This window comes from Pelodiscus sinensis, chromosome 2 (assembly GCF_049634645.1).
Source record: "Pelodiscus sinensis isolate JC-2024 chromosome 2, ASM4963464v1, whole genome shotgun sequence".
Taxonomy (NCBI): Eukaryota; Metazoa; Chordata; order Testudines; family Trionychidae; genus Pelodiscus; species Pelodiscus sinensis.
Window position 1 is genome coordinate 37,760,403 of NC_134712.1, and position 21,388 is coordinate 37,781,790.

The following is a 21,388-nucleotide window of genomic DNA, read 5'->3' on the forward strand; positions in this document are numbered from 1 at the left end:
TGAAACAGAAATGTCCTCCAAACATATTTAATTAATTTACTTTTCCCTTCATTGCTATTCCAATTTCTTCTTTAAAAATTCAGTAAATTATTTCTGAACTATTGCTACAATGTAGCAAAGGAAAAACAAAACACACATGGGCTGAGGATCCTTTTAACAGAAAAATAATGGAATGGCAGGATTGTGATATTTTTTCATTGTTTTTGTTTGTTTTTTCCTGTTCTCACAGGGGAAAAAATGATTGGCAACATACAGCCGGATTCAAACAGCTTATTATCCTATGGCACTTTGCATGATGAAGGTAACTGGACAAGTGCTCAGACCAGCTTAAATTCCAGTTAAAAAGAAGAGTTCCCTATTCATTGACGTCATATTCAGCACCCATGTTGATTGCATGTATATAGTGCGTGTGTCGTTTTATTTTATGTTGAAAACTGTTAGTGTTATTTAAATAGCCTAGATTATCCCCTGACTATTAGAAATGTATTACGATTAATGGGGAGGCCTATTAAACTTGAAGAAAAGATAGTATCCATTAATAGGTCCAGACATTTTCCTGGTAAAATACCTCTTACTGGTGATTTGGGGCCACATTTGTATAGGTTTTTAGATACCTAAAGATCCAACTGGTTACACAAAGGGATTTTTCAAAGCACTCTGTCTGCATTATAAGTACTTAATACCTTTAAAAATCAGTCATCAAAATACAGTGTGTTTTTATGTAAGCATCTGTTGGGAGAAATCCTGCTTGCCTTATTCATACAGCTAGTCCCATTACCTTCAAATGGATATATGCATGTGAGTATAGTGAGTGGGATTTGTTCCAGTACATAAATATGGATGATAAGATATGGTAAAAGGCTTGGCATTATAAATTCCTCCAAAGGAGATCTCTAGTAGGGGAGCTTGTCTCTGTCCTACTAGACTGGAATAGCAAGCAGCTATTCTCAGTACAGTCTGTCCTGAGCCTTGCCTCCAGCCTTCATTAGAAAATACAAGGTTTTGGTGGGGATTTTGAAGAGGGTGCAAACAATTCCTCTGCTGTTGTACTTTGAATAAGCTCAGCTGGAGAAAAAGGGAGTTCAATATATGGGGCCCAGTCCAAGAAGTCAATGAAAATGCTGTATGGGGAGAAGACTGTAAGGGCAGCTTCCCAAAAGGTAAGCCACTGAGCTAAAATTATTTTTTAATTTCCTTCATAAAGAGACTTCCCTGAATTAAGCTATAGACAGCAATGGCATCAGCCCAGGTTGTGCAGAATGAGTTTGGGGTTCTCAGAAAGCTGTAATCCTACTTCATCTGCTGACTCACAGGAGAAAGTTACTTATGGCCATAGGATGCTACACAGCCTAGGTTTCTGCTTCTGTTTGATAAAACTGATCTACCTCACAGGTGTGTTGTGAGGGTGAGTTGAGTGCTTTGGGAGGGAAAGAGAAGCACTTTATACATGTTCAGTGTTGCTATTTGAACTTGGGACAGCAAATACTTTTGCTCTTTTATAAATGAGTTCAGTAATGGGTACATGTCATACGCAGCTAGCTTTAATGGGATCTACTGAAATGCCTCCTTTTAAACATGCTGTTTTAGAAGAGACCCAGTCAAAGTGATGTCAGTAGTTTAACATTGTGATTAGTTTATTAGACATGTTGAAAGTACCTGGAAAATGGTACATTTTGCTATACATTAATCTGCCTACATCCAAGATTCAAGGGATTTTTTTTGTTATCTAAGCCTTTTCAAATTGGGACAGAGTCCATGAATTCAATGCCACCAAGCCTCCTTTTTGTTAAGGCTCAAGGAAGCCTACCATATTTCTCTCTCAGATGCCCAGTGAGTCCTCCAGCAAAATCAGAAAAGGCTAGATTTTCCATTGCTGATCTATCTATGGGGAAAATGCAGATGAAAAAAAATACCTAAAGAGTCAAAAGGGCACTCACTGAATTTTTCTTTCCTTTGTTGCTCAACTTTGAACACCCTTTTAATTTGTCAAGTGAAAATGTGTATACTGAAGATGGTAATAGGATATCTGTAACTTTCATTGCTATTATTTACTAGAAATATTTTCTTAAGTGTTGGCAGCAGATGCTTTTCTAAAATCTGTTTCCATAGTTTGGGAGGGGTGAAGGAAGAAATTCTCCCAAGATTTTCTAGTGGCAGTAGGGAATTGAATGGAAAATTTCTGGGTCAATCTGTTATTTATTTTAAAAGTACTGTTGTTCTGTGTGACACTTCACCTCCTTCTAACAGTTGAATAAAAATAAAATCATGTTCTGTAGCTGGGGAAGGGTAACTTTTGGTGTAAAAGTAAATGTAATAGAAATTGATACATTGATTAAAAGTTATAGAAGACACTTGATGTGTAATTACACAATTAACAATGACCATCAGACCTGATATAGAGATTTAGGTAAACTTCAATTCTATGTAAGTTCATATTACACTGTAGTAATAGATAGTAATAGGCATTCATGCCTGAAAAAAATAAGTTTGTCAATTTCACTTTGTTTAGAATCAACTTCTAGTCAATTTCAGATTGCATTTGTGAAGTTCAGGTTGCAAACATTTGAGAGGAGTGTTTGTTAAAACATAAACCTTTTCATTAGACCCAAATTAAAAGCATAGAAATTATTATATTCAATTTTGTAAGAGCCTTTCTTTTCCCCCACCGCCCAAGATCAACATTTTGAGCCAAATGTGATATTTGAAACCAGTCCTGCAAGTTGAATCTGTGTAGAGCCTGAAGAGGTGTGTCATAAAATCTGAAGAAATAAATAGAAGAGTGACCCAAAACCAGCCCCTCTGAATAACTTCTGCAGTGTCTATCTAGTAAGTCTGTCAAGCCAGAACCAGCAGGATTGATTCAACACTTGTTACACTGCTAATAAATACTGGAATAAAAGCCAGACTTTTATCTTGATTATGGGACTGGAAACAAGCTCTTCTGAATTATCATCATGGCTCTGCCACTGGTTCTGCATGGGACTTGAGCATTTACTTAGCCTTTCTGTCTCTCAGAAATGCAAGGGACACATTGGTGGGCAGTCACATGAATGCAATTGTAAAGCTCAACCACCTAAGTTTGTTTATAATTTTACTCCAAAATTACAGTGCATCATCCATCTGTAGCATCAATAGACATGTAAAAGGCATGCTGAGACTGAGTCTGGGATTCTGCATACTGTACCTGTGTCCTCATTTTTAAAAGGATGCAAACCAAAGGAGCCATCCAGGGTGCAGAAAGGAACCATAAATGATTCCAGATCTGGAAAATGTGCCACAACAGCTGCTACTAAGGAGCAAACATCTTCAGTGGGCTGCATGTGCACATGCCTTAAGTGGAATGGACATGCGCAATCACACCAGGAAGAACTGGTTGAAATTCTAGGGTTTATGTTAATCAGAAGGTCAAACAGGATAATCTGTTGGTCTCTTCTGGCCTTAAAACTATGCATCAATTACTCATATTACTAAATTACTGTTAAAGTATGTTCATGTGTATAGTCATTAGTCGGTAGCTTGTCAGGATTTTTCTGCTGATTATAACAATTACACATTGTCCAAAGAAAACAAGATTAAATGGGGAAATTAGACAGTATTTCCATTAAATTAATTCTCTTTATATACCTCACTACAGTTCCCTTGTACAGTTATAGAGCATCTATTTTGGAACATCGGAAGTTGAAGTATTGTAATGGTTGAAGTATTTTATTGCCTTGTGACACATTACCAATAACAGTAACCTCGACGTGCAGGTAGAATTGCCTGCTTACTGCCTCGGTGTGTTTGTCTTATTCTTGGCTTGCTATGTTAATGAGGATGAGGGATACTACTGAGTCTGTTAAACACACTATTAAACCTCAAGGAAATTAAAAGAAGGTGGGGGAAAGACAAGTTCTGTTCCTGTGTTAACACTGGTTTGGATTTATAGACATCAACAAGCGCTCAAAGGATAAATGCCAGTGCTGTTCCTCTGACAAGCTTAACAATTCTGGCAAGCATAGTGGTGGCCGTCTCCAGCAAATTGCAACTAGGGGAGGCAATGCCTATTCCAGGCTTGGAAATCTCCAGCTGAGAGTTGGCAGTGTGTTCATGTGCTGGAGGCTTAAATCAATCCATTCTATTTTCCCTAATGGGACCTAGCAACATATAACAATTGGTTTCATCATTCATGGCCCTGGGCAGCTATGCGTGTTTAAGGCATTAACACAATGTCCTGCAATAATACAGTAATTTAATGTAAAACAGTGTTAAGGGACAGGTTTGATCACTTTCTTAGTAGTTCCCATTTGAAAATGGTTGACCATTTTCTTTGACTATGTCCAAAGCATCTTCTAAATAGGGACTCTGCAACTCAACTCTCTGGGCCTATAAGCCAGACAAGGATGCTGTCCATGAGCATGCTACCTGAATCTTACATCTGACTCTCCTGTAGAATTACAGCCCCAAAGTAATAGTAATAAAGGAAGCCTAAGGTTCATCCTAGTTAATCAGCAGTTGAACTTTTCATTCAGATGCCAGGATGTCTAGTGCTCTTCCTACTTTCAAGGCTTGGAGGAGAGCAGGTCTGTTGTTTGCAAATTACCTATGCATTGGATTTTGTTTTTGCAAATAGAGTATCACTCTCCCATATTTGTTCACTATGCAAAGCTACTCTGCCTGTATGTTTCATGGACATAGGAGGTCACTTAACTGATTATAGCAAGCATTTCAGTATTTGCAATGAAGCATTCTGTATAATTGGTCACATGGTATGATTTCTACTTCCTGTTTGGCTAGGAGACATGACATCAGCCCTGATAGCAGATGGCTGGTTAGAGCATGAACATGCTTGGCTCCTGCTTCTGCAGGAAGAGAAAGTTATTCTGCAACCATTCGTGGAAAGCCAAAGGTCACATGACGGCTTGAAGAACAGGTCCAAATGTGATCAGACCGAAAGCCGTGTTGATTTGGGTGGGATTTTTTTTAAATGTATTTACCCACCTCTACCAGATAGATTGAACTGGTTTGAATCCATGTTAAATTCAGCCATGATATGCTAGCTGTTAACTTCTATGGCCTGGTATACACTACAGCTGAAGGTCGAAATAAGATCTGCAATTCCTGCTATGTTAATTATGTAGCTGGAGTCAACATATCTTAGCTCACATTTCTGCACCATCCACATAGCGGGAGGACAACAGAAATAAATACTCCCCTCAGCATCCCTTACTCTTCACAAGAGGAGGGGTACTGGTCGCTGACTGGAGCTCCCCTCGGCATTTCATGTGTGGCTCTATATTTGATCCACTAAATCAAATGCCAGAAGATTGACAACTGGACTGTCAATCTTCCACGTATTGTAGACGTGCCCTATGAGTTCTAAACTCACCAGGTATTTACGGTTTTGTACAGGCTAGGATTTGGAAGCCTAGTGTAGACAAGGAATGTGACTTAAATATCCATTCAACTGGAACCTGTTTAGCACAGGTTAAAAATCACACATGCATGTCCACACTAGACTGTTTACACACGTTCATTAGCACCATCCAAATCCTAATCTAAAAAGCTTTAGTTCAGAGATGGGATCCACCTAAAAAAGAGAGGAAGGAGCATCTTTGCAGGCAGGCTTGCAAACCTAGTGAGGAGGGCTTTAAGCTAGGTTTGTCGGGGGACGGTGACCAAAACCCTGAGGGGAGTGGGAAAGTCGGATACTGGGAAGAAATGCAGAGAGGAATGAGCAAGAAAGGAGGACCCCTGTTTCGAATGGAGAAAATAGAGCAATCAACTGGTTACCTGAAGTGTTTGTACACTAATGCGAGAAGCCTGGGCAACAAACAGGAAGAACTGGAGGACCTGGCCCAGACCAAGAAATATGATTTAATTGGGATAACAGAGACTTGGTGGGATGACTCGCATGACTGGAGCGCTGTCATGGACGGGTATAGACTGTTCAGGAAGAACAGGCAGGGGAGAAAAGGAGGAGGAGTTGCACTATATGTAAGAGAGCACTGTGATTTCTCTGAACTCCAGTATAAAGAGGGAGAAAAACCTGTTGAAAGTCTATGGGTTAGGTTTAAAGGAGCAAACAACAGCAGTGATGTTGTGGTTGGTGTCTGCTACAGGCCACCGAATCAGTTGGATGAGGTAGACGAGGCTTTCTTTGGACAACTGAGCGAAGCTTCCAGATCGCAGGCCCTGGTTCTTGTGGGGGACTTTAATCACCCTGACATCTGTTGGGAAACCAATACGGCAGTACACAGGCAATCCAGAAAGTTTTTGGAGAATGTTGAGGATAACTTCTTGACACAAGTGCTGAAGGATCCGACTACGGGCTGTGCGCAGCTTGACCTTCTGCTCACAAACAGGGAGGAACTAATAGGGGAAGTGGAGGTGGGTGACAACCTGGGAAGCAGTAATCATGAGATGGTAGATTTCAGGATCCTGACCAAAGGAAGAAAAGAGAGTAGTAAAATACACACCTTGGACTTCAAAAAAGCAGATTTTGACTCCCTCAGAGATCTGATGGGCAGAATCCCCTGGGATGCTAACATGAAGAGGAAAGTAGTCCAGGACAGCTGGCAGTATTTTAAAGAAGCCTTATTGAAGGCACAGAAAGAAACCATCCCGATGCGTAGCAAGAGAGGCAAACATGGTAGGAGACCGGATTGGCTTACAGGGGAAATCCTTGGTGAACTTAAGCACAAAAAGGAAGCTTACACAAAGCTTTGGTGAGGCCACATCTGGAGTATTGTGTCCAGTTCTGGGCCCCCCACTACAAAAAGGATGTGGATGCATTGGAGAGGGTCCAGCGGAGGGCAACCAAAATGATTAGGGGGCTGGAGCATATGACTTATGAGGAGAGGCTGAGGGACTTGGGTCTGTTTAGTCTGCAGAAGCGAAGAGTGAGGGGGGATTTGATAGCAGCCTTCAACTTCCTGAAGGGAGGTTCCAAAGAGGATGGAGAGAGGCTGTTCTCAGTAGTGACAGATGGCAGAACAAGGAGCAATGGTCTCAAGTTGTGGTGGGAGAGGTCCACATTGGATATTAGGAAAAACTATTTGGTGGTGAAGCACTGGAATGGGTTACCTAGGGAAGTAGTGGAGTCTCCATCCCTAGAGGTGTTTAAGTCTCGGCTTGACAAAGCCCTGGCCGGGTTGATTTAGTTGGAATTGGTCCTGCCTAGAGCAGGGGGCTGGACTTGATGACCTTCTGAGGTCTCTTCCAGTTCTATGATTCTAGGGGGTGGAGATGAAAGAAGTCGCCATCAGCCTCCTTCAAATGACTTGAAATAGCTACACCTGAACTTGACCTTAGGCACACACAAATGTTCAATACAGACAAAGAGCTAAATAATAGCAAACTACCTAATCAGGTGGCAGTAAAAAATTAGCTTCTTAAATTATGCTGTCTCGTTAAGGTCTATGTGAAGGACCTTGCGCTAGGAGATTAAAAACATCTCACATTGAATAAAGTATCTTGGTGGTTTTGGAAAACACTGTGAAATGTTATACACGACAGCAGGCATGATTATTTTAGTGTTGTCACTGTACTAAGACTAAATTAATATTTTTAACTATTGAATATTAGCATCAGTTCAAGGATTTAGTGGTAGAAACTAGCATTTTAATAGCGAATTCTTGTCTCTTCTGTGTAGCTGAGTATTTGCAACTGAAAGCCCACGCTACAGCACTCTGACTGTGGCTATGGTGACTCATTTTGAATGTCTTTTTTGTGTGTGTGTGTTAAAATGGCTGTTTTCCAATGAAGTCCTGCAAGACCTTATATAACAAACAAGGGTTACTGCTCTTTTCCATGCATCACATGAAAAATATCCTCCTGCAGCACAGAGTGTGTGGCAGTACATCTGTTGCAGTTTGGACTCAGGCACAGTGCTAGTTCACTTACCATTCCGCATGCCACTTAGTAAAGCAAACCACCTGTTTCCTGGCTAGGCTTCAGCCCCCTAGCGTTTTAAACGTTTCTCCGAGGAGGAACTCCATCCAAACCACTGATGGGGAATGACAACCTTGTCATTTTTTCAGTTCCATTTGTTGTTGTGCCATTTGTTGCTCACTAAAGAGCTCTGTGGGCTTTAGTTTAGTTTTCCACTGAAACCAGAAAAGGGCAGGCTGTACCAAAATTAAAGACATTCCTGGTTTCCTGCTTTCTTTGAGTGTGATTTACGAAGTCACCACTATGTAGCCAAAGTGAACACCTTTGAAAAAGCAGAGGAACAGGTACAAAGATGAAGGACACAGGGGCTGTGTCTAGACTGGCTAGTTTTTCCGGAAAATCAGCCGCTTTTCCGGAAAAACTTGCCAGCTGTTTACACTGGCTGCTTGAATTTCTGCAAAAGCATTGTAAGAAATCAGTGCTGCTTGCGGAAATACTATTCTGCTCCCCTTCAGGCAAAAGTCCCTTTTGCGCAAAACTTTTGTGCAAAAGGGCCAGTGTAGACAGCTCAGATTTGTTGTCTGCAAAAAACCCTGATCGCGAAAATGGCGATTGGGGCTTTTTTGCTGAAAAGCGCATCTAGATTGGCACAGACGCTTTTCCACAAAAAGTGCTTTTGCGGAAAAGCGTCCGTGCCAACCTAGACGCTCTGTTCTGAAAATGCTTTTAACAGAAAACTTTTCTGTTAAAAGCATTTCCGGAAAATCATACCAATCTAGATGAAGGCAGGAAGAGAAAACCTGGCCATCCTCATGAGCTTGCTATGGCATTTCTCACATGCTATACCCTAACCCCTTCCTCTCCACAATGTTGTGGAGGACACAACGTGCCGCAACCATCTCAGGGATGTTGTACTCCCCCATGTCGAGACAGGTCAGCAGGCAGCACACTGTGAGTGTGCTCACCCAAAGGCGCACACAACTTGGATTTGGGCCTGGCTGAGGTGGTCATTAAATTGGTCCCTGCTGGTGTCCAGGTGGTCTATGTATGGCTACATTAGCCATGGCATCAAGGGGTAAGCCACGTCCCCCGACGATGCACAGTGGCATCTGCACGTCCCCAACAGCAAATTCACAGCGGGGGAAGAATGTGCCCACCTCCAGCTTCCCACACAGGCTAGAGTTCCTGAAGACATGGGCATCGTGTGCCCTGCCCGACCACCCGACAAAAATGTGCAGATGAGGATGTGGGTCCCATCAATTGCTCCACCACAATTTAGGAACCCCAGGGCAGTAAATCCAGCCATGGTCATGTCCAGGTCTCCCAGATGGATGACCCTCTGCAGCAGCATGGAGTTTATGGCCCTCAAAACCTGCAGAAGGCGACAAAAACACACACACAAAACAGAATGAGAGAGGGAGTGCTTGAGCCCTTAGAAGGTGCCCATCCCCCTCCCACACCCAGCCCCCCCCTTCAAACACCCCAGAAGCCACCCCCCATGAGGCTTCCCCCCCAGTAGCAGGGATGTGTGAGGGTGGGACGGCACAACAGCCTGAGGATGGAGCTTCCCCCCATCCCCATTCCACCCCCACAACCCCCAAACCCCTTTTCCTGAGGATCCCCCTTTTCCAGGACTCCCCCACCCTGTGCAGGAACTGCAGCCCAGGAGTGCCTTACTTTCATGAGAAGGGCCCCAACAATGGACTTTTCCACACCAAACTGGTTGCCCACTGACTGGTAGCTGTTGGGGGTGGTGAACTTCCAGAGGGTGATTTTGACCCGCTTCTCCAGGGGGGTTGCAGGCCGCAGGTGGGTGTCACATCGCCAGAGGGTGGGGGTGAGCCAGGCACACAGCTCTAAAAAGGTGGCCATCTGCATGTGGAAGTTTTGGAGCCACTACTGGTTGTCCCACCGCTCCATGACCAGCCGGTCCCACCGGTCTGAATTGGTGTCAAGCCTCCAGAAACCCCTCTTCACAGTGGGTTGCGGTTGCCAGAGTGTAGCTCCGGCACCCAGAGAGAGGCTCCCCAGAATGAGCTCGTTCAGGACCAGAAAGGCAGCTGGCACAAAGTGCTGCAAAAACTGCACAAAGGAAAAAGCTGTGGCATCTACAAAAGCAGGGCAACCACAGCAGGTACTGTGAGAACTTTGCTGTCCCTCAAAGAGGTAGCAAGCACTGAGCAGAAGCAGAGAAAAGGCTGTCCAGGGGGGTCCCTTTAAGCGCCTCTCTGCAAGGCTCCAGCACCAGCACTCAGAAGCAACTGGTTACCTAAAGCCCTGCCTGAAGTGGTTCCAGGTGGCCTTTTATGAGAGAGAGCGTCCAATCAATCTGGACGCTCTCTTTTGAAAAAGTGCATCACTTTTTTGATGTGCTTTTGTGTGCGGACGCTCTCAGAAAAAGTTTTTTCAGAAGATCTCTTCTGAAAAAAGATTCTTCCAAAAGAAGCTTGCAGTCTAGACGTAGGCTGGGAGTGGCATGTGTTCAGAGATAATGCCGAGCCTGGTAGTCTCACTGTGCTTCAAGCGAGTAGGAACTTCCTACATGAGTAAGGGGCAGCTAAAGCAGACCTCTAAGCTGTAAGTTAGGCCAGCCAAAGACTTTGTTCCTTCTTGGTTTTTCACAAGCCCAGGTGATCACATTAACAATAAAATGCATACAAATAAGTCAGGCTGCAAACCATCCAGCACTCAAAAGTTAGGAAGTGCCAAAACTAAGGCTGAATAGCCCACACTACTGCTGACATCTATCAGGGATGGTCTAGACCAGTGTTTTTCAAACTGCGCTCTGCGGAGCCCCAGGGCTCCACAAGACATCTCCAGGGGCTCCATGAGATTGAAAAACTGGAAACATCAATAGGTACAACACATACAATCAGTGGACCGCTGGGGCTCCACATAAGCACAACACATACAATCAGTGGACCACTGGGGCGCCGCATAAATTTTTACACATGTAAAGGGCTCCGGAGCCCAAAAAGTTTGAGAACCGCTGGTCTAGATGGCACTGGGTCCTGCCATGAGGGCAGGGGACTGGACTCGATGACCTCTTGAGGTCCCTTCCAGTTCCACTATTCTATGATTCTCTGACATTTCCTAGAAGCTGAATGGTTAACTTTGCAACCCTAACAGTCCTCTATTGTAGTAGTTTTGTATATAAATATATAGGCTTCTTAAAAAGCAACTTTGAAAAAATATATTCCAACATGTGGACTCATTCATGGATCAGCAGCAGGGTTGTAACCTTTGTATTCACACCACAGATCTGGTAGGTAGGTTGTCTTCTATGTGGATCAGCCCACTTGAGTGGAACATGACATGGTAGATGACTGTGTTTCACAGCTATTTGCTGATAGCAGAGCGCTGCTGATGGGAATATGGGCAGCCAGAGTCTGTCTGTCTGTCTGTCTGTTACACTGAGACTCAGGAATGGTGCAGCCAATGTCCGGTTCGGGAGGGGCTTGAGATCTCATCAGTAGATTTGTTATGGAGGTGGCAGAAGTGGATTCTGTGGCTGCCAGTGCAACTGACCCCAGGGCTACCCAAACATGTGGCTCCAGGACCAGCTGTACTACATATTGTATGGAAAGAGAAAAGAGAAGCAGTAAAATCTGGTAGCAGTTTTGTCTCTGATTAACTGGATACTGGGTGGTATTTGACTTCAATATTAGCATCCGGCAAATGCCTTTTTTGCCATAATCATTAGTGTATAACATGTCACACCACTAATTGCTGGAATAACCATTTTTTCCCTTTTTGGTAGACAGACAGCTGTGCAACGTACACCAATACTCTTAATAGGGAAGATAATATTTATTCAGCACGCAGGAATAATACGTCCAACATAAAAGAAATCATAGCTTAAAAATTTGTCAATACAAATCATTGGCCAACCTCCAAATCTTGTTAATTAGCATTTGATATTCTACTTAATGGCTTTAAATACACCAATACATTTATGCAAGCAGACTGCAGGAGTGTCAGATGAGCATTGTTTCTCAATGACCAGTCCGGGGCTGGCACCAGTCCATGAGATCTCCCTGACAGTTTAGTAAGACAGCAAGTCAGGCCCTGGTATCAAAAAGGTAGAGAGAAACACTGATATAGTGGAGCCCATAATCCTGGTCTGAAACTCCCACCACAGCACATACTGCCATTTAAAAATGGGGTCAGATGATCTAAAGAAAGAACTAACAAAACAGTTGAATTTAAGCACCTCCATTTTCAGACCATCAGACACTAGAAACTGTAATCATAGTTCAACCAATTGTAATGTTTGCAATACAGACACCAGACAAGAGAACACGATTCTGATGTTTTCTGCTGGCTGCATTGTAGCAATCAAATGGCTAGTATAAGCTGTTTGAAATATTGTGAGCCTTTCAGCCATGTGCCTTTAGAACAATTAGGTTATAACAGACAGTTCAGTGCCTTAGCACAGAGAACAGACAGCGCCTACAGCAGTCCTGCCAGGTACGTATAGCCTGTGCTGTAGGAGGAAATGTATGTGCGTTTGCTCTGTGGTCACTTCACCCTGACTAAACCCATGTAAAGTGAATGCTCAGCAGCCATAAAGCCTTCCGCTGTCTCTTGTGGCAGCTGCCAGGCAAAAAAGGCAAGATTATATCCTGTGTATTCCCCAGTAGTGCAAGAGCTCCAGGGGGCTGTGGCAGCCAAGGTACACAGGCATCTCAAGGTTGCCCTTGACGCTGTTATCCACACCTGTTGTCTCTTGACTTAGTTTTCAATTGCTGTTTGCTGGGCGTCTGTACAATGCCTAGCACAACAGGATCCTTATCCATGATTACTGCAATATGCACAGTCCACGGGAGGGGAGGCACAGAGCCCCATGTCAGGGGAATTTCCCTCCTGGGACTCTTTCACTGAGAAGCCACCTCTGTCTCATTGTGATTCCATAGTCCAGTTTATTCTGTTACACACAGTCTTGATTTACAGTCATCCAAAGTTGTAAAGCAAACCTCTCCATACTGACCAGAAATCACATCAGCTCTTTGTGACCGGACTGTGAGACGGGGAGAGAGGCAGTTCTGGGCTGGCGTGCTATAGCAACCTCTGCAATCCACAAGCAGCATTTACAAGGCAAAAGTCAATTCAGCCTGAGGTGTGCTTCTACTGTTGCGGGTGCAATAAAGATTCAGGCACAATTTTAGCAGCAGCAAGTGATGGAGCAGAGATTGGATAGATGCAAGTGGTTTTATAAGTACCACTACCACAGCTAATCCATTTTAATCAACATTAATATTTGGTAGCAGGCAAAAGTTAATTACCAGTGGTCAACCCTTATTGAAAACTATGTCATGGCTCTGCTCTGCACAAGTGTTATGAAGCGCTCATGAGGTACATTTTCCCCTCTGCAACTGACAAAAATGAGAGTGCATTTCTCCTGTAGGACACTTGCACAAAAGCCAACCACACAATGAAATTGTCAGCCAGCCACACACATCCCAGTGCAGTGTTTCCAAAATCATTGGGGCTGCATGGAGAACTACTGTGATCCTAGGTTTCCCCTTATTCATACCCTCACTAGGTTGCTAGGCACCTTCTGTATTCACACCCTACACATTAACTATGACCCTAAACATCTCTGTATTCACATCCTTGCACTAGTGATACAATCTAATCACCAGCAGACCTCACTTTTGCAGAGGCAGAGGGGTAACAGTGGCTCACAGCTCTGGGAGTCCCCAGGTATGTGTCTACTACCTTACACCTTTCTCACGTGTTCTTCAGCTTCAGCTTCCATTTGAAAGTGGGAGCTCATCCCCATCTCCAGAAGCTTGGAGGACCACAGAAGCTGCGCAAACTAAGATGCTAAGAGTGCTTGGTGCCTCAGAAAAAGCTGTAAAACAAGAGTCTGACTAGAATTCATCGATATACAGCCTCTTTTTTCTCAGTTTAACTGTGAATGGTACTAGAGTGCAGATGTCAAGGATTCCATTTGCAATATTCGCAAAGGCTTTGCCTGACTGCTCCTTCTAGGCATTTCAGCTTATAAAGATGACAATACTCTTTTTTATCTTGTCAGCAGTAGGAGAGCAATTCAACTACTGGCCCCCAGAAATGACTGGCATTATCCAAAGGTATAAGAAAAGAAAACAAAGAACGAAAAAAAGAAAGGGAAAGATTAAACTTTTCTTTCAGAAAAAAGATTTGCTTTTATAATCGGTCCAGCTGTCTGACTTCCTTTAAAGGCTCCGCACATTTATCATCATGAATGTCAAAATTTCCATTGGCAACCTTCATTAAATTTCTCAAAGTCAACTATCAACACCCACATGCGTTAGCAGACAGCACAGCATAACCAATAATATAGTCAGTAGGTGTAGTAATCATGCTGTGTTCTCGCTCTTCCCATCACTTTCTATATATAGTTGTAAAATAGATATAAAATACATCTAGGAAAGAGTCAACCTTGTTTCTCCGTGTACATAACATGCAAAGTTGACTTATCTCCAAAAGTATTCTGAAAAACAGACAAGAGTACCATCTCTGCTTTGTTAGCACTGCTGCTCCCTCCCTACAGCTGTAAGAATGCCTCCACCCACCCAAACCAGCACTTACAAAACTATTAAGTATAATAGTTTGCCACAGAGAACAAAAAAGTGCTTTAGTATTGTGCATTTTGCTATAGCTGTGAGCACATGCAGACATGGCTAGTCATGACAATTACTCACAACTGAGTCTCTCCATGGTACAAATGTCAAACCATTACATAAACTTACTTCCTACACTGTTGCTAGATGCCCTTATGCTCCACCTCTTCCAAAGAGACAGCTTCAGTAGTAACCATGGCCTTCAAAGAAGTAGAAGCACAAGGAGACTAAACACGGAACAGAGGGGCCTAAGGAAAGCCTGCAATTCTGTAAGGGGACCCTCTTGAGGTTTTATTGTCCAACATGCTAGAATTACATAACTTTCAAACATTTACAATCTGACTTTCAGAGGTAGCGAGTGGCTCCCAGTCCCTGCTGGTTTCCCTGGGAAAAGGGAGTTTTCAGCTGCAGCTAAATTTCAGGAAGGCAGCCCCAGACACTGCTCATTCACTTCACACTCCCTCTTCTGCTCAGGCCTTCCATTAATGCCACAGCTTGACCCTTGCTATGGTATTTAGGCCTGAACATTGCTTCTCTTTCCATATCTAGCAATCCGCACATTTTGTATGCTGCTGTCTCCATTGAAAATCTCTGTTGAAATTTTCAGCCACACCTAAATCTCTCTTCTCTATTGATTTCAGTATTGAGCTTAAATCTGTCCTCCCATGGGGTCCAACCTGTGTTTTCTAGCAGCAAGTCTGTCTCACAGACATCCCACTTCCCCTCCCATCCCATCCCACATCTAGCATGGGCCACTGCCCCACCATGTATTCTTTCCATTCATGTTGCAGGAACCGACTTTGCCACATTTTACCTAGACTGGACTTTCAGTATTGCTCTGCTTTGTCTGTTCACCTTTCATCTGAAGATACCTCTTTTCTTCCTAGGGTATAGACAACAATTTCTCTCTGCAGCTATATTTTAAAAAAATTTCACCTTGTAACGATTACTTACTTGGGAAATAGTTTGTATGAACAGCTATTATGGGCATAGAAGTTAAGGTTGGAAAGGGGGTTCCATTATAACCTCATTTTCATTCATCATAGCTCTATGAAACTGTCACCTTTGGAGCTAAGATTTTCCAGGCTTGGAAGCTGCTTGAACTTGTGTGTTTTTTTGTTTTCTCGGAAAGTTTGAGCAACAGAATTTCAGCGATTATTGAGTGAGAGGAGAGTGAAAAAAATACTTTCCCCATTATATTAAAAATATCTTTGTAATTCCTCCCACCCACACCCCAATCAACCTGTCAGCCAAAAACAGCAGAGATTTGGCCATTGCCATTTGACATGGAAATAACCCTTCCTGAGTAACAGTGGCACCTTCTTCTGGAGAAAAAGGGGTGGAGTTGAGAGAAGTCTGGGCATTTGGAAATCAACTAATACTCATGTGCAGTTGTGATGGGTAGGAGGAGGGCTGGCCAGCACTCAGTGACTAAAGGGTTACACTCAGGCTATGTCTAGACCACAGGCTTCTTTCAGAAGAAGCTTTTTCAGAAGAGATCTTCTGAAAAAACATCTTCCGAAAGAGAGTGTCCCCACACAAAAGTGCAGTGAAAAAGGGATCTACTTTTTCAAAAGAGAGCGTCCAGACTGATTGGACGCTCTCTCTCACATAAAAGGCCACCCGGAACCACTTCAGCCAGGGCTTTAGGTCACCAGTTGCTTCCGAGTGCTGGTACCAGAGCCTTGCAGAGACACGTGCTTAAAGGGACCTCCCTGGACAGCCCTTTCTTTACTTCTGCTGCCTGCTTGCTACCTCCTCCAGGGACAGCAAAGCTCTCGCTGTGCCTCCTGTGGTTGCCCTGGGGTTTGTTTGTTTTTTGGATGCCACAGTGTTTTCCTTTGAGCCATAGAGCCGGCGCTGCCTCTGGGCATGCGATGGGCCCACATGGCCATGCTGAAGTTTTTGCAGCACTTTGTGCCAGCTGCCTTCCTAGTCCTGCACGAGCTCGACTCCGACCTAATTCTGGGGACCCTTTCCCTGGGTGTGGGATCTACACTCTAGCAACTGCACCTCACTGTGGAGAGGTGTTTCTGGAGGCACGACACCAGTTCGAACCAGCTGGTCATAGAGCGGAAGGATGACCAGCAGTGGATCCAAAACTTCCACACATGGAAGGTCACCTTTTTGGAGCGGTGTGCCTGTCTCACTCCCACTCTCTAGAGACACGACATGCACCTGAGGCCTGTCATCCCTCTGGAGAAGCTGGTCGCAATCTCCCTCTTGAAGCTCGCCACCCCAGACAGCTATCAGTCGGTGGGCAACCAGTTTGGTGTGGGAAATCCACGGTTGGGGCCCTCCTTATGGAGATAAGGTACTCTGGGAAAAGGAGGTTTGGGGATATACCGGGTTGAGTGGGGGTTGGGAGGAAGCCTCATCTCCGGGGGGTTGTGCCATCCCACCCTCACACAGCCCTGCTGCTGGAGGGGACGGCCTCATAGGGGGTAGCTCCTGGGGTGTTTCAAGGTGGGAGGGAGATGGGTACCTTCTAAGGGCTCAGGTACTTCCTCTCTCATTCGCTGTTTGGTGTGTTTGTCTCCTTCTGCAGGTGGTGAGGGCCATCAACTCGATCCTGCTGCGGATGGTCATCCGTCTGGGAGACCTGGATCTGATCGTGGCCAGATTTGCTGCCCTTGGGTTCCCAAACTTTGCCGGAGCCATTGATGGGACCCACATCCTGATCCACACACCAGAGCATCGAGCGGCCCACTACATTAAGAGGAAGGGTTACTTTTTTATGGTGCTGCAGGCCCTGGTCAACCACCATGGACATTTTTGTCAGGTTGTTGGGCAGGGCACACAATGCCCACGTGTTTCATAATTCCAGCCTGTCAGGGAAGCTGGAGGTGGGCACATTCTTCCCCCACAGTGAATTTGAAGTTGGGGACGTGCAGATGCCATTGTGCATCATGGGGGATTCAAGCTACCCCCTCATGCCGTGGCTAATGAAACCCTGTACTGGCCACCTGGATCCCAGCAGGGATCAATTTAATGGCCACCTGAACTGGGCCCGGATTCAGGTGGAGTGCACCTTCAGCCACCTCAAGGCACGTTTCAGGTGTCTGCTGACATGCCTTGATGTGGGGAAGCACAGCATCCTCGAGGGATGTCCTCCACAAGATTGTGGAGAAGACGGGGGAGGGCTTCCTCCCGGGGTGGGGAGCAGACGTCAGTCATGAGGGGTGAGCGTTTGAGGAGCTGAGGACAGCTGCCATCCACCAGGCCCATCAGGCCAGCATGCGAATCCGGGAGGCCCTGAGGGAGAGGGTCTCCCAAGCACCCCAGTAACTCTGTCCATGGCCTCCCCAATAGGGGCCTCTGGCTTGCTGCCCTATCACTTCCCCTCTACAACCCCGCCTTTCACCCCTTCCCTGACCTCTCAATAAAAACACCTGTTTGATTTTTAACACAACAAAATCTGTATTGATATAACATTAAACAAAGGTGTGAAGGAGAAGGGGGACTCATAACCTGGAGGGGACGGGGGCTCATAATCTGGAGGGAGAGGGGGCAGCCAGATGTCCCACCTTGGGTACGGGGACCTCGTCGGAGTTGGGACTGGTGGGGTCTTGGGACAACAGGGGTGTGGGCAGGAGCGGGGGCTGGAGCAGGGTCAGGGAGGGCAGGTGGGACAGGGGCAGAGGGAGGGGGCATGGGCATTGCTAGGGGAGGAGGCATGGGCATCAACAGGGGAGGGGGCATGGACATGGCATGGGGGGCAGGCAGAGGGGGAATGGGCATAGTTAGGGGGCAGGAGGGTGGAAGCCAGGAGCAATGGCATGAGGTGGATGTGCCATCATGCACAACATGACGGCACACATGCTATCGCACTGCTGCATGAGCTGGTCCCATACATGGTTCTGCCACTCAGTGTCCTCTTGGATCGTCTGTGCCAGGGTCTGCTGCATGTTGCGCAGGATGCTGACATGCTGGAGCATGAGGTCTTCATAAACCCTGGCGTGCTTTTGGGTCCCCCAGGCCCTGGCGGCTGGCTGTGGTGGAGTGGCGCGCTCCTCAGTCCCAGCTGGTCCGGCTGTGGAGAACACAATGAGGGAGAAGTGGTCAGTCAGCCATGCAGAGACTGTCCCTGGGGCCAGGCCCTCCTCTGTGAGCAGCAACCAACAGTCCTCGGGCCAGAGGAGGGGGAAGTCCCAGGAGCAAGGCCATGTGTGGCCTCCACAATGGGCCATGCCTCACAGGGGCCCCGAGGTGCCCAGCGAACTGTGCTGCCCACTTCCCAACCCCCTTATGGACCAGCATGGAAGGGAAGTGTCCAGCTACAGTGGGATCCCCCCTGTGGGGCAGAGGAGCTGGGAGCAGCCTGGCCCTCCCTGGGGTCCACACACACATCTGGGGGTCACAGCGCTGCCCCCGGGAGCGGGTGATGCCTTGCACGTGCAGACATGCCCATGTGCTGTGTGCGGCACTCCTCGGTATGTATGGAGTCATACCTGTGCCCTAGTGGCTAGCCTGCTTCCAGCCGTGACATGTGCTGGGAGGGCCCCTCTCCCCTATGGTCAGACGTGTGTTGCCTCCCCTGAGCCTGGCAGCAGGATCCCACCCATGTTCAGGGGCTGCCTGCTGGGTCCGCGTGACGCACACTAACACTGCACGTGGTTGCACGTGTGCAGATAGCCCGATGTCCAGCCCGAGCAGCCTGAACAACACTCCCACCCCCCTCCGTACACCTGCCTCCCCCACCCTGTGTGTGTGAGACAAAGTGAGAGCACTCACTTGAAGATCCCTCCCCGACGTCCATGCAGGCCTGGGAGACATGCTGGCTGACTGGCAATGGCTGCAAGGACAGGGTGATAGTCTCCTCTCCTCCTGCTCCTCCTCTGCCACCGTGTTCTCCCACTGGGCGACCGTGGGAGTCTCGAGGCTGGAGTTGACAATGATGGGTGGGGAAGATTTGGTGCAACTTCTGATAATAGAGGCAGATGTGGGGTCCTGCCCCTGAGCACCAGCTGCACTCTCTGGTCCAGACATATCCCTGATGGAGCTCTTTCATCTTACATCGGACCTGTTCCTAGGTCCAGGCTGGGTGTCCGCGCTGTGCCAGGGACCCAGCCATGCACTCGACTACATCTGCATTTCACCAGAGATCCTGCCTGGTGTCCTCCTTGCCCCACAGCTTGAGGAGGGACAAGAGCTCTGCTCCAGACAACGAAAGTGCTTGCCTCTTGGTCCCCCTGGGTGGGTCCTGGGACCCCTGAGGCTGCTCCCTGCGAGGTCCAGGGAGGTCACGGGGGGCTTGTGGCTTGGACATAGCACCGAATGTCTGTGGCAGGGAGAGCCACGCAATCAGGGTTCTGCTCCAAAGCCGGCTTCCTGCCACAAGGCTTGTCCAGGGTACCTGCAGCTTTGAGAGGGGCCAGGAGACAGGAAGTATGGAGTTGTGATTACTTTGGATGAAGTGTCCACCACGGCATCTGTGTTGTTTCCTGAAGGCCTCTTCTTCCGAAAGAAAACCCTTCTCCCCGTCCACACACACCTTTTTCTGAACAACCTCTTTTGGAAAAAGGTTTCTTCCTTGTAGAAAGAGGTGTACCAATGTCGGGAAAACCTCTCTGTTCTTTCAATTTACTTTTGGAAGAACGCAATTGAGGTGTGGATGTTCCGCAAGTTTTTCCGACACAATTCAGTTGTGTAGACATACCATCACATAGCTAGAAAGGGTGCTGGCAGGAGGCCAGAAAAACCAATGGGATACAGTGCTGAAATTTGAATTGTATTTAGATACCTGGTCTGCTCTTCCTTTGTGTGTCTTCTAAATTAAGGGCTAAAGAGAGCAACATGCAGTAATCGGAATTAGCATGCCTACAAGGAATATTGGTCATGGGAGTGGACTGGACAGTGAAGGGATCATGAGTAAATAAGGGGGTGGAAGTCTATTCTGTTGCAATCAGAGTATTTTTCTTTGTTTTGGTTACTTGATTAAGCTCTATGCAAAATCCCTGTGTTCTCCCACCCGCCATTCACTATGTAAGCTCTAACTAGAATATGTACTCTGTGTTTTTAATTTTTTTTTCTCAGTTGTTCTGTAACACCTATCAACCAAGTGTGCTTTATCAAGCATATCTTTTTGTTTTTGTTATTAAATCACCTTTTTAAGGTGATAATTTGATTCTCGTGTCCTGGAAGAAAACAGGTCAGTGTCTGTGTATGCATGCCTCAGACTGAGAAGACAGCTACCAGAAACAGCAGCTTGGTTTCTCTTTTTTCCCAAGCTCTCTTGTGGTAAAAGAGCTTGGGGCTACCCCTCTGGCAGAAGTCCAAGCGCTTCCTTCCTTGGTTCAAGAAGAAAGGGCTTTCACTTGGTAGTGGCAGCTACTGCCCAAAGTCAGTGAATCTGGGGAGTGTTTGTAAGCAGAGCCTATAGAGCAGTGGTCACCAACCAGTAGACCAGGGTCTACTGGCAGATCTTGGAGCCTCTGACAGGTGATCCTGACTGGCTGGCTGAGAGACTATCAAGTGCCAGCACTTCAGCTGCCCCTCCCCCCCACTGCCCTGATGCTCCTGCCCAGAGTCTCAGAGCTGCCCCCTGGGAGCTTCCTGCTTATTGTGCGGAGTTGGGGAGACATAGGCAGGGGTGCATTGATGTCACTCTGTCCACGGCCCCTGTAATCCATCTTCACAGAGTGAGGAGGGCAGGGCCTCAGAAAAGGGGTGGGGCAGAGCCTTGGAGAAGGAGTGGAGCAGGAGTATTTGGGTTTGAGGTAGATCCTGGACTAACAAATTCAAAAAATGATCTTGTGCTTAAAAAGGTTGGACACCACGGCTATAGAGGCCATGTATTTAAGGTCTCTTGTGGGCTTTTACCTTCTGCCCTCCTGTTGCCAGAGTGGGAATCAATCAGCCCTGACAGCAGTAGAATGCTATTGCTTTACTAAACTCCTTGCATG

The 21,388-nt window shown here is 46.2% G+C and overlaps 1 protein-coding gene across 1 annotated transcript in view; it reads left to right on the plus strand.

Moving 5' to 3' along the window:
- NIPAL2 (NIPA like domain containing 2) overlaps window positions 1-2,633 on the plus strand; it is a 69,548-nt gene extending 66,915 nt beyond the window's left edge. Inside the window, exon 11 of the mRNA XM_006123921.4 lies at window positions 230-2,633. Coding sequence (XP_006123983.1) covers window positions 230-342 — 113 coding nt within the window. The 3' untranslated portion in view covers window positions 343-2,633. The remainder of the gene's footprint in view (window positions 1-229) is intronic.
- The last annotated feature ends 18,755 nt before the right edge of the window (window positions 2,634-21,388 follow it).